At 46.1% G+C, this 12,557-nt stretch overlaps 1 protein-coding gene and 1 long non-coding RNA gene across 2 annotated transcripts in view; both read left to right on the top strand.

Moving 5' to 3' along the window:
- The window catches only part of LOC119300766 (SWI/SNF complex subunit SWI3C-like), a 12,706-nt gene extending 2,936 nt beyond the window's left edge, over nucleotides 1–9,770 (top strand). The window contains exons 4-9 of the mRNA XM_037577658.1: nucleotides 1,378–1,732; nucleotides 1,840–1,913; nucleotides 2,800–2,888; nucleotides 8,016–8,068; nucleotides 8,155–8,297; nucleotides 8,960–9,770. Of these exons, the coding sequence (XP_037433555.1) occupies nucleotides 1,378–1,732; nucleotides 1,840–1,913; nucleotides 2,800–2,888; nucleotides 8,016–8,068; nucleotides 8,155–8,297; nucleotides 8,960–9,472 (1,227 nt within the window). The 3' untranslated portion in view covers nucleotides 9,473–9,770. The remainder of the gene's footprint in view (nucleotides 1–1,377; nucleotides 1,733–1,839; nucleotides 1,914–2,799; nucleotides 2,889–8,015; nucleotides 8,069–8,154; nucleotides 8,298–8,959) is intronic.
- A 425-nt stretch (nucleotides 9,771–10,195) lies between these two features.
- Nucleotides 10,196–11,979, top strand: LOC119297151. Its single transcript, XR_005145552.1, has 3 exons — nucleotides 10,196–10,793; nucleotides 10,871–11,110; nucleotides 11,202–11,979. It is a non-coding gene; the product is annotated as an uncharacterized LOC119297151 (long non-coding RNA).
- Nucleotides 11,980–12,557: the final 578 nt, after the last annotated feature.

Genomic DNA, 12,557 nt, shown 5'->3' with positions numbered 1-12,557 from the left:
ATGGAAGGCTTAAATGGTGTAGATTTCCTTTTAGATGACCGGCTGATGTGCAATATATGAATCACCCTAGGATAAGAATTGATCAGCTAACATTTCAGTTCCTGTACATACATGGACTATTTTCTTTGTATGCTGCTCATCATTAACATTTATTCTATAATATGTTGTAATTCATTGGAGAATGCTATGGTACAACAACAAAATGCGATCAGAAGAGCATGTTTAGAGATCAGTTTGAAGGATAAATAGAAAGAGTCCTTATTTGGCGCATTTATGTGCATTTATTTAGATCTTCCAACAGACAAATTATCTGTAAATAGTTTTTTTTTGCGGGAGTATTATCTGTAAATAGTTGACTTCTCAAATGACTGGATCTTATCCTCCAGCTCGTCTGGAACATCAGCTTTGAGTTGAAAGTGTTACAATGAATCATTATGCTATTTGCTTCAATCTAAAGGTATAATCTTTTCTTGGAATAACATCATACCGATGTTTCTAACTTGCATAAAATACAAACAATTTGTGAAGTGCAACCGCAGTGGCAAAACAAAACCAATTTGAAAAAAATACAACACCACACAAAAATAATGAAATACAACACCGCATGAAAAATGTGCCCTGAATCGGTCAAAAAACTGCAACTTGCCCATGGCTGGTGTTATTGTTGCTAGTGGCACACAAGTCACAGTCTGAACAGCTGCGCAACACTAGAGTTGGCTCTGTGGCTGGGGATGGGCTTAAGTGCAGCGTCTGAATCAGATCTCATTCCTATGATGACACATGCCAGTTCTGTTGAATGAACGTTGTTAAATAGCATTTCTGTAGTTAATCTATATGTTGATGCCTGTAAACTATGGTTATCTAAGTTATGCGTAATGTCCTTAAAGCTCTTTATCCTTGCCCAATTTAGTGGTAATGGAGGGAAAGTCAGTGGCAGCCAGAATGGTGCAGTGGCTGTCAGTGATGGGGTTGGTGCAGTTGATCTTCATTGTAGGGGGAGGGGGCGCAGGAGTTGTTTGGGACGACATACGATGAGTTCCCCTAGTTTTAATGTTCTACTATCTCTTGGACTAGGATTCCTACTCCCTCCGTCCCATAATATTAAGATCTTATTACATCCAATATTTGAGCATATTGGATGTCATAAGATCTTATATTATGGGACGGAGGGAGTAGTAGATATGCTTAGTTCCAGTACACACTGTTTTAAGGATAATAGCTATCTTATTGCAGCATGATTTTTTCTCCAGGCAGATGATCATGGATATCTTATTTTTCTGGTATCATAGCAATTTTACTGTACTTATGTAAACTGCTCTTTTTGAGAGTAGTCTGTGAAGATGCAGCAAGCTGACCTCATTTTTACTGATTGAGTAGGCAGACATTGCTCTTTGCTTGGATTGCTTCCATGATGCAAGATTTGTTCCTGGGCACTCAAGCTTAGATTTTGAGAGAGTGGATGGAACGAAAGATGGATCAGACAATGATGGGGACAGCTGGACTCACGAGGAAACTTTACTGTTGCTGGAGGGCTTAGAGAAGTACAATGATAACTGGAATGCTATTGCTGAACATGTCGGAACAAAGTCTAAGGCGCAATGTATTCACCATTTTATTTGTATTCCAGTGGAAGATGGTCTGTTAGAGAGCATTGAAGTACCAGAAGCATCTGTTTCATCTAGAGTACAAAGCAATGGCTTTTCATATTCAAATTCCAATGGCGGCATTTCAGGTTTACTCACTATTTGCTCTGTTGATAAACTTTGGTTACATTTCAGTTCTGATGGCAGTGAAATTTATCTGCCTCCATTTTGTAACTGTGATGATTATTTATCTTAGGTAGCGTTCCTCAAAGTAGCCAACCTGGACAACAGCTTCCATTTGTTAATTCCGCTAATCCAGTCATGTCACTGGTAAGTGATTCACTATGGGTTGTATGTAAATTTATCGAATTCCTCAATTCTCTTTTAGGCGCCGAAAAGTATTATACTTTTGATCAGTAACATTTATAGTTATTTCCATTTTTTTACACAGTTGATTTTTAGTGATGTACATGCATATAGACTGCAAATTCCAAAGTTGTTTGACCGGAATATTCGTAAATCAGAGCCCACACTGGGTTTAAGAGAAAATATTTTAGAAATTGAGTTGTGACTATTATTAGTTGCTGACCATGTGCGGGCACTGCTAATCGAGATGTCTATGCTGTAGCACTGTTGAGCTTTACTGACTGCATGAGTAGATACCTTATTGTAGTTTATTTTTCTGTTCAAACATCAAAAGCTGTTGAACGACATAGAATCTGGATAGAATCCCGTAAAGGTGTAAATCACATTTTAAGTATTTGTCTGCATAAATAGCTTATTGCCAATTTGCCATTGATTGAATGCTAAAACACACCTGATTGAGGGCACTGGTGGTACATTATATATGCAATACCATGATAGGGGATTATTCGGTTCCTATTATAGAGCTAACATGATACTCCCTCTGTAAAGAAACATAAGACTGTTATTGAATGAAACTTGAAGGGGAATATTGAGTGCATAGCATATTATAGCGCTAACATGATATCCCTGAACGAGAGTCATTGAATGAAATTCGAGAGCATCATATTTAGATGGACCTAAGGAGTGAGGAGCAGATAAGTCAACAATTTTGCTCAGAACCCCCCTCACAATTCAGAATCACAGAGCTTCTTGATAGTACATATACAGTTTCCTGTTATTGCTATGCATCTGTTCAGGCTGTTCCTGATCTATTATATAGCTGGTCTAACCGTTCAGGAATGTTTTGCAGGTTGCATTTTTGGCCTCTGCAGTAGGACCAAGAATAGCAGCATCCTGTGCAAATGCAGCACTATCTGTTTTGACAAGAGATGATTCCAGGTGAGCAACCTATATGGCATATCAGTATCATCACTTGTGCTTTCCTGCTGTTTTTTGAATGCTTATACTTTTACTAACAATACTAATGGAAGTATTGATATACTACTATTTATAGTTCCTGAAGGGTGTCTTACAAATGTGTTTGTCCACAAAGAATGTCAACCGGTTTTACAGACTTCCATGCTGTCGACTAAAAACTTTCTAGTCAAACGTCTCTTGAAGTATTTAAGATCTAGTGATATTTGAAATGAGTTTGATCTAGTGGGCTAATGTAACTTTAATGATTACATCATGGTTATGTATTAAAGCCAATTTTAGATTAAAGAGACTTGACCAACAAGCCGGTAAATCTATTCAAACTCTAATTTGATCTCTAAACTGACTGGACTCTTCCTAACAAAGATGCTTAATCAACTAGGACTCTAATTAAGGGATAAGACTCCACGTTTGATGGGCTGGTCCACATAACATCTGTCCCTTCCATGAAAAATAGCTTGTCCACAAGCTGTAGGTTGTCAATTGCCTCCCAGGGGACCTTGGGTACTACCAGATGTGGAGCTATCTTGGTCGTAGTCATCAGCCTCGATGAAGAAGAGCCGCACGCACCGGTGACCCCGAACATAAATCTTGTCGCGTTGCAGCAAAGGCCCTGGCGATGACATTCTGCTAACTCAGCTGGAGTGAGGCGCCTAACCTGCCTGGCGGGGTTGGCTTTGGAGTAGTCGACGACAGAACAGGTGCCAGTGGTGCAGGTAGGAAAGGTATTGTAGCTGTGTTGGTCAGTATCTGCAACTCTGGCAGATCATGCAGCGCACCGAGCTTTCCACCGCACCGGACAAGTTGATCTGGCGTTGGACAGCGAGCGGCAACTACTCTGCGCAGTCCTGTTACACGGCGATCTTCCATGGAGCAACGGCCTGCCACTCATGGAAGCTGATCTGGAAATGCTGGGCGCCGCCGCGAGTCAAGTTCTTCCACTGGTTGGCCAACCAGGACCGATGCTGGACGGCTGAGAGGCTGGCTCGCCATGGCCTCCAGCATCACCCCCGCTGCCTCCTATGTGACCAGCAGCCGGAAACGGTGCGACACCTCATGCTGGAATGCCCCCTCGCCCGTCAGGCATGGCACGAGACCCTGGCCTGGCTACGCATCCCGGCCCCGATCCCCTCGCAGGAGCCATCGCTTACGGACTGGTGGAGACAGGCCAACGAAGACACGCCGCCGACCCTGCGCAAGGCCCTGAAATCTGTTGCGTTGCTCGTGCCATGGATGATCTGGAAGCACCGAAACAGCTGCGTCTTTGACAATGCGATGCCTTCCCTCAACACACTCCTAGATAGCATTAAGGACGAGGCCCGCTCATGGGCAGCAGCTGGGGCACCTGGCCTCCGACTTGTGCTGCCCCAAACCTGGGATGTGCACTAATTAACCGGCTGTAACCCGCACATCCTCGGATGATTGTAACTGAATCTCTCCTTTTCAATGAAAAGAAACGCAAAGCTTTTGCGTTTTCTCGAAAAAAGCTGCGTTGACCGGAGGAAGATCGGAGGGGCACAAGGGCTCTGTAGGATGAGAAGGCTGGTGTGATGATATTGGAGGGAAACGCCGCTGCTCATAGGCCTTGGCGAAGGAGATGTCGGTGTGGAAGTCAGACGGCTGCTGAAGCTCGGCGTCAGTGCGAAGACCATCGGGCAGCCCTGCTGTGTACATAACCGTTGTTGGGACGGTGTTAATGGCTCATTGTTGTGGCACATGAGCGCTAGAAACCTGCTGGTGTAGTCGGCAACCTAGGAATTGAGCGGCAGACGTGCCAACTCGTCCAAGGGATTGGTGCGGAGTGACGGCCCAAACTGAACGTGGCAAGCTTCCTTGAACTGCTCCCATGTCGGCATGCTGAAATCACGCTCAAGTTGTAAGTACCAGAACTGAGCTTCATTGGTGAGGTGGTAAGGCTGCAGTCCAGACCTTGTCGTCCATGCGCTGTCCACGAAAAAACCGCTCGCACCTATTGAGCCAACCAAGAGGATCAGGCAAACAATCATACATCGGGAGGTCGAGCTTGTGGAAGCGACGCACGCCTGAACCAGAAGCTGATCCGAGGTGATTGTTAGGTAGGGGCGGAAGGGAGGTAATGGGCGGGGTGGATTCATAGATGGGTTCTGGAGGGGGGTGCGGCCATAACGGCATATGAAATCGATTGGCAGGTGGAGGCGTGAAGGGGTAGATGCGGCAGCAAAAATCTGCGGCTGCTGCTGGTAGGTGGGCGGCAATATTGGGCTGAGATTTGGGCTGTAGGGTGAGGGTGCCAAGTGGCCCAGATTGATTCTAGGAGGTGGCTGTGCTGAGTAAGGAGATGTCTGGAGGTGGTAAAAGGGCGTTGGCGGCTGATGGTGGTTGGCAGTGGTCAGGGCACAGGGTTATGTTGCAAGGGGAAGTAGACTCTAAGTGGAAGGCAGGAAAGTGAGGGGGTGGTGGGGGTGGGCAATCTTGCCCGGCGGGTGGAGGTTCGTTGCCAGCGGCGGAGACAATTCCCGTGCTGGATAAGGGTACACCGGAGGTGCTGTTGGGGAGGGGAAGCACCAGGAGCGCGTCGTCGTTGGGGAGCAGGGCTTGGGAGGCGGAGGTGGCATCATGAGCGGCTGCTGCAGCCGTGGAGTCTGGCGGTGGGGGCAGGGCTGTCAGCCATTGCTCAATGGCGTGTGAAGACCTCCAATTGCTTTGTGATGATCTTCATATGCTACACAGCCTCGATCTCAATGTCTTTTTCACTAAATGACCCTGTCTGAAACTTAATTTCCTCACTGACCCCCTCAAAAACTTATTTCAGGAGTTTACCCCTCGCATAGACGCCTATTAATTTGGCGTTTCTAGTACTCCCTCTGCACTAGTGCATTAGGCATCTTAGGTTGTGCACCGCGACCAAGGCGGAGGGAAAAAATGAGAGAACTTGATGTTTATTTGCTAATTAATACCATTGCATGCAGAGAACTGGCCACTGCATGTCGTGCTAGGTAATTTCAAGTCATTGAAGTCATACAAGCCCCACATCCTCTATTGACTGATTCCTTTTTTCGTGGCAAGAAACAGGAACGAGATGTTTAGTTAATGCATCGCGCCTAAAGCATTTTGGGACTATCTGGTTTTCGTAACGTTCCTAATGCACTGGTACGGAGGGAGTACACGAAGTAATGCCAGATAATTTTGCACAATCTAATCCCATCTTTCAGTCCGTCCTACGTGGAAAAAAGGTCAAAGATGCCAAATCAGTTGGCGTCTTTCTCTTAGCCATCGAACGATTCCCCTTGTGCGCGCTGGCGACGAGACTCGTAAGGCCTAAGCCATCGCTGAGCTAGTCGTAGATGGTCAGCTTCTCGTCCAGGGCGTAGTAGTATACGAGCATGATATGGGAGCCATCCCTGGCTAGGCGCGTGCAGGGCGGCGTCCAGCCCTGTGCTTTAACCAGCAGCAGCACAGTAGCGCAGAGAGGTGCAGTGAGGGTGCACAGCTAGTAACACTGGAAAGTGAGAGATCTAAGGCCGGCGAAGGTGCTGGGATGCCGCCAGTAACAACGGGTTTGGGGAATCACTAAGGAATAGAGAGGCCCCAACTGATTTGACGCCTTTTGATTTTTTTTTCCACGTAGGACGGACTGACAGCTGGGATTGGATTGTGCCAAATTACGTGGCGTTACCATGTGTACTAGAAACGCCAAACTAATAGGCGTTTGTGCGAGGGGTTAGCTCTCGAAATAAGTTTTTGAGGCAGTCAGTGAGGAAAGTAAGTTTCAGAATGGGTCATTTAGTGAAAAAAGACTTGTAGATGGCTCCGATACCAAATTGGAAGAATCTACAACTGACCTAACCCTAATTACTGAAAAGTAGATAAAAGTAAACAACAATATTCTTCTCTGCTTTATTGAGAGGGGTCAGCCCCTTTATATAGTAGACAAGACTTGACCAAGAAGCCGGTAAATCTATTCAAACTCTAATACCATCTCTAAACTGACCAGACTCTTTCCTAACAAAGATGCTTAATCAACTAGGACTCTAATTAAGGGATAAGCTTCTTATAACAGATCCTGCATTAGGGGTTCTTCAGTGATGTGATTAATGAACAGAAAATGCAAGTCTCAACTTTGTTGATATTGTTTCGTTGTTTTCAACTCGACAAGTTGAGTCTATTCGGAGATTTAATTAGGTAGGCTGTGGGTTTTCAAGTCATATAGTGCATGTTTAGGACTAATTTGAGTGGTCATTACACAGGTAGGCATATTTTAGCTGGCAGGAATTTCCAGGGCTAGGTTTTCCGCTGCTCATGCCCCCATCCTTGCTTGATTTGACACGCTACTTTCGGTATCCTGCACTATCTGGACGCATGATACTGACTTAGGCTCGGTTCGTTTCAAGCTTATGGGAGGCTTACGGTGGAAATTAAGCTCAAGCCTAAAAGAACTCGTTTAGGTGCCATTAGCTTAATTTCCAGCGACAGCCCACGCCTTCACGTTTGAGATAAGCCAGCGAAGGGCAGCTTCCTGAGCGTAGCCCTTCAAAAGTGAAGCGGTATTTCTCCTTGCCCTTTTCGTTGCTTGTATTTACGGCAAAACTGCCACCGTTTAGCCAACAGAACAAGTCGTCCCTGCCCCATGCAAATCCACCTACCTGACAGAACGATGCCTCCAGGAGTATCACGGACTTTTCACTAGTTTATCAGAAAATAAGCTAAACAAACAGAAACAGAAAAGAACTGGATGGATTATTCACAGGGGGGCTTATTTCACAGCAGCTTCTCACGGGCTTAATTTCACTGCAGCTTATGCACAAGCCGCAGCTCAAAAGAACGGGCCCTTAACCTCCAAACACTCCTGTCAGTGGGGCTATTGTTCATCAAGTAAAGCGACTTGAGGTTCCCAGTCGAGATTATTAGTCAGAGCTGAGCTAGCCAGTGACTAGCAGATGATCCGCTTGACTTGCTCTGCTACTCATGAGTCTGCACTGAGTTGGGCTGGCAAAACTGTCTAGTTGACTAATCGCGGTCTAGTTGTCGACTTACAGTCGATGCTTTTTAAAAAAATACTTTGTGTTACTTTTTTATTATTATCTCTTACCATTTAATTTTTACTGTATTAAGGATGTGTTCAGAAGGCAATGATGTCATGGGTCAAGCTGCTCGTCCAAACTATGGTAACTGCTTTATTCCCAAAATTAGTCTGTCATCTGTGTCTGATGTTTCATAAATTATTGTAAAGTGCGTTGTTATTCTGAAACAGATGCCTCATCATCCGTCTCTCCCGAAAACGTCAAATGCGCTGCAATGTGTGGCTTGTCAGCAGCGGCAACAAAGTGCAAACTCTTTGCAGATCAGGAGGAGCGTGAAATTCAGAGATTAGCGGCCACCATCATAAATCACCAGGTTCGTTGGAACACAAAAGTTTAGCGTGCTGCAATTTGCTACGAGGTAGATGATAATCTAGTTTGCTTCCTGTTGTTTTGCTGCATATGTTGCATTTACTGTGTGCTGCTGTTGTACCAGTTCTTGCACATTTATTTTATGAGTGACGATGGAAGCCTTGAAATCTAATTCGGCACGGAAGTTGCTGTAACATACCACATCTTTTGCTGTTCTTTGATAAAACCTCAAGTCCTCAACAAGAGTTCTTGACATTGTTTCCTGACCTCGCCTTTTGGCAATGGTAGTTCATCAGACCAAAACACTGCTAAAAGCAAAGATGTTTCGGGAATGGAAGGACATTGGCTCGGGATCCCATTGGGAAGTATTGGTTTGTGCTCCAGATGAGTTCTTTTTGCCAAGTTTGGCTGATTCAGGGTATTTTCTGAATGTGGTAAAAGAAACAAATTGTTTTGTCATAATATTTTTGGAAGTTTGCATAAGTAGGTGATATCTTTGCAAAAAGAAAAAAGAAACCCTAGCTTTTACTGAAGTCCAGGACGATCAAGCAAGTATCATATGAGATTTGGTTTGAAGCCTTAGCCTGCCTGCTTCTGTTAACAACTTGGTAAAGGGGTGATATATGTTGCTTTCATCATTCTAATATAACTATGTCGGATTTACAGTTAAAGAGATTGGAGTTGAAGCTGAAGCAATTTGCAGAGGTGGAGACCTTGCTTTTGAAGGAAAGCGAGCAGGTTGAGAGGGCCAGGCAGAATCTTACAGCCCAGCGTGTCCGGTTTATGTCGGCTCGATTTGCTTCCTCCGGAGGTCCCATGCCCGGAGGCAGCAGCAGCACCATGGCATCAAATCCAATGAGTCAAGCCAGCCCTCGATCACCAGCAATGCCAGGCTCAATGCCACCGGCCAGCATGCAAGCGTTTTACAGCAATAACATGCAGGGGCATCCAGCCCAGATGGCTTTCTTGCAGCAGCAACAGCGGCAACAACAGCAGCAGCAGCAGCAGATGCTCTCATTTGGGCCGCGCCTGCCGCTCTCAGCTATCCATCCCGGCTCATCGTCATCAGCAGCACCCAGCGTCATGTTCAACCCGGGCATGCCCAGTTCGGCTACCCCTAACCATCACTCCATGCTGAGACCACCACCCTCAGGGAGCAACAATTCAAGTTTTGGTTAAGGAGAGATTCTTTGCCTCATCCTAAGTTACCTGTGTTTGTAGCTCTGGTGCCAACCATTGTAATTCAATTGCACAATCACAGGTAGATGCATTTAGTCTTTTAGGTTTTCCATCCTAGTTCCCTTTCTCCCGGAATCTCTCGGCTATCTCATAAGATGAATGTTTGATAGGTAAGATTGTGTTATAGAGAAGTGGGAGTTTCACCCTGGTGCAAGTAATTGCTCCCAATTAGATGCTACAAAGTGACGGAAATTGAATTTACCTGTATTCTTTACCCGCAACTGTGGTTCATACTCCAGTTTAGAGTCTTGTCAAGTAAACTTTTACCGAGTGAGAGCATCTTTAGCCGATCCTACAAAACACCCCGGCGACTATATTAACCGCTGTTTTCTGTCCTTGAAAATGGCCCGGATTTTTTGGTATATTTTGGCCCGAGCACCACATATGTCTAGTTTTTGCCGCCTTTTTGCTGTTCCCTCTATATCAGGTGCGAGTTGGTGGGAGTGACATTTTACCTTGCTTGCTGCCCCTACCCTCTCGCCGCCGTTGATCTTCCTGGCCTTGCGTCGTTGCGCCACCCAATCGACGACATGGAGCATCCGTAGCCACCGCCCATCAGCTTTCATGTCTCGCCGACCCCATCAGGGCTGCCTCTACCTTCCCTGCCCCCTCGCGGCCAACTTCCACATCGCCGCGCCAATTCCGACTGTTGCTGGGGTGAAATGAAAGCGATAGGGCAATCACGTCGCCGCACCAATTCCGACCACTCAATTGATGACATGGAGCATCGGCAGCCACCGCCCATCGGCTTTCATGTCTCGCCGACCCCATCAGTGCCGCCTCTACCTTCCTCGCCCTCCGCGGGCAGCTTCCATGTCGCTGTGCCAATTCCGACCGCTACCGGGGTGAAACAGAAGCGATAGGGCAACCATGTTGCTGCGCCAATTCTGGCTGCTGCTGGGGTGAAACGAAAGCGACAAGGCAACCACCTCGTTGCGCCAATTCCGATCGTTGCTGGGGTGAAACAGAAGCGGGAGCGAAACCATGTCGTCCAGGGAGGCGTTCCCCTTCCGACCGTAGGCACCCTGCTCCCTCCCGCGTATGGCGGTGCCTTCTCAGGCACCGGCTCGGCTTCGGTGGCCTCTGCCTAGGGCCTGAGGAAAGTCAAGGCTCTGACTGCACCTACCAAGGTCCCGAAGAAGGCCAAGGCTCCGACGGCTCGACGACAGGCGCCTCCTCCACCCAATCCGGAGGCCCATGTACCCCGCGCTCCCGTCAACTCCACCGGCGTCCACAACATGCTCGAGGAAACGTCAGAGAGGTCAAATTTCTTCCTTTCCACCGGTGTGCGCCGAATTGGGTTCATTTGATTAGAGCTTCACCCTTTGGATTGTGTAGCTACGACTTGCATACCGTTCATACATCATATGCGGATTTGTTGGAGGAGAATGAGGTGAACATCATGAGTGCTCCTTCATCGAGGACAAGTACCATAAGCTCATGCCGACCCCATCTGACCTTTCATTGAATTCACTCCAAGGCCGGTGGGATGTGATCAAAACACATTGTGGCTGTTGGAGTGGTTTCTTGGAGAAAGTTAGGAACGCACCTCCAAGTGATTGCACAATTGACGACTATGTGAGTTTGTTGTCATTTTGTTGTGCACATTTGTGATGTTATTTGCTTTGATGACAATCTGAGCTCACACTTGCATGTTTTCCAAATGTAGGATTGCATTGTCTGTGAAAGATTCAAGCAAATTGCGGTTTCCAAATGCAAACCATTTTTGCTCCAACATTGTTGGAACTTGCTTCCAGAAAATGAGAAATGGAGGTTGAGGGATCAAGAAGCTCTACCAAAGAAAGGTGCACCCGTTAACTTGGAAGAAGATGATGCATGAAAGGGAGGAAGAAATAAGGGAAAGCCTGATGGAAGAAAGTTGGAGAAAGATAGTGTGAAGAGGTCGTCTCTAGCTTGAGGGAGCAAATTAGTACAATGGTGAAGTAAGGAAACTATGATGGAGAAGCATTTGGCAACTAAGTTGGCGTTGGCCGAGAAGAACCAACAAAAGGAGGCAAAGTGGGAGAGAAGACGTGCCTCCGAGGAGCGCAATATCGCTCTTGAGGAGCAAAAGAGGAAGGACAACAAGATCGCCGAGGAGGACCGATTCTTGATGATGGATCTGAGTGGTATGGAGCCGATGGCAACAAAGTTTTATGAGTTGAAAAGAATGGATATCATGGTTCATAGGAGGCAAGAGCTTCATGATCTTATCGCCAGTGGTGGTGGTGCTTCGGCCAATGTGGTGCTTCCGGCAATGGTGATGATGGCGGTGCCATAGCCGGTGGTGGCAACGATGATCTTGTCAACAATAGTGTTGCTTGATTTGGTCAAGTCTAATTGTGTTTAATTGCACATTCTTTTGGACAATCTTAATTGCTACCTCTTATATTGCGCATGCTTTTGGATGTGAACTATTGCCGTACTAGTATTGTACGACATTTTCATATTTATTTGTGTATTGCATCTACTATAAGGGTTTGTACACTACTGCAGGTTGCTGCTAACGCGACACCACGATTAGAGACCCTTCGACGAAACTGTGTGCGATGCCATAATCGCAAACGGTGGTGTAAAAAACCGTCAAAAATGTGCAAAACGTTTGCGATGGAGGATGCATCAAACACGGTTCAGATTTTAGTTGTGTGTGTGATGCAGGGCATACAGTTCAGCTCAATTAACTGTTTGCGATGAGGAGGAACAAAAGAAACGGGCAGCCAGATGAAGGTGTGTGCGATGTATAGCATACGGTTCACTCGAATGAACTGTTTGTGATTAGGCAACATAAAAGAAACGGTCAGCCAGATGAAAGGTGTGTGCGATATACGGCATGCGGTTCACTCGGATGAACTGTTTGCGTTGAGACATGAGAGCAGAAACGGTTCAAATGAACAAGATGTGTGTGATACGAGGCAAACAGGTATGTAATCGGAAACATGTGCGAAGACCGATAACAACATAGACGATTATTGCTAACAAGCCGTGTGTGTTGTGAGCAAATGATTGCTGATATACAATTGTGAGT

This window comes from Triticum dicoccoides, chromosome 5A (genome assembly GCF_002162155.2).
Source record: "Triticum dicoccoides isolate Atlit2015 ecotype Zavitan chromosome 5A, WEW_v2.0, whole genome shotgun sequence".
NCBI lineage: Eukaryota > Viridiplantae > Streptophyta > Magnoliopsida > Poales > Poaceae > Triticum > Triticum dicoccoides.
The sequence above is the reverse complement of the archived record's forward strand: the minus strand, read 5'-3'. Positions and strand labels throughout refer to the sequence as shown.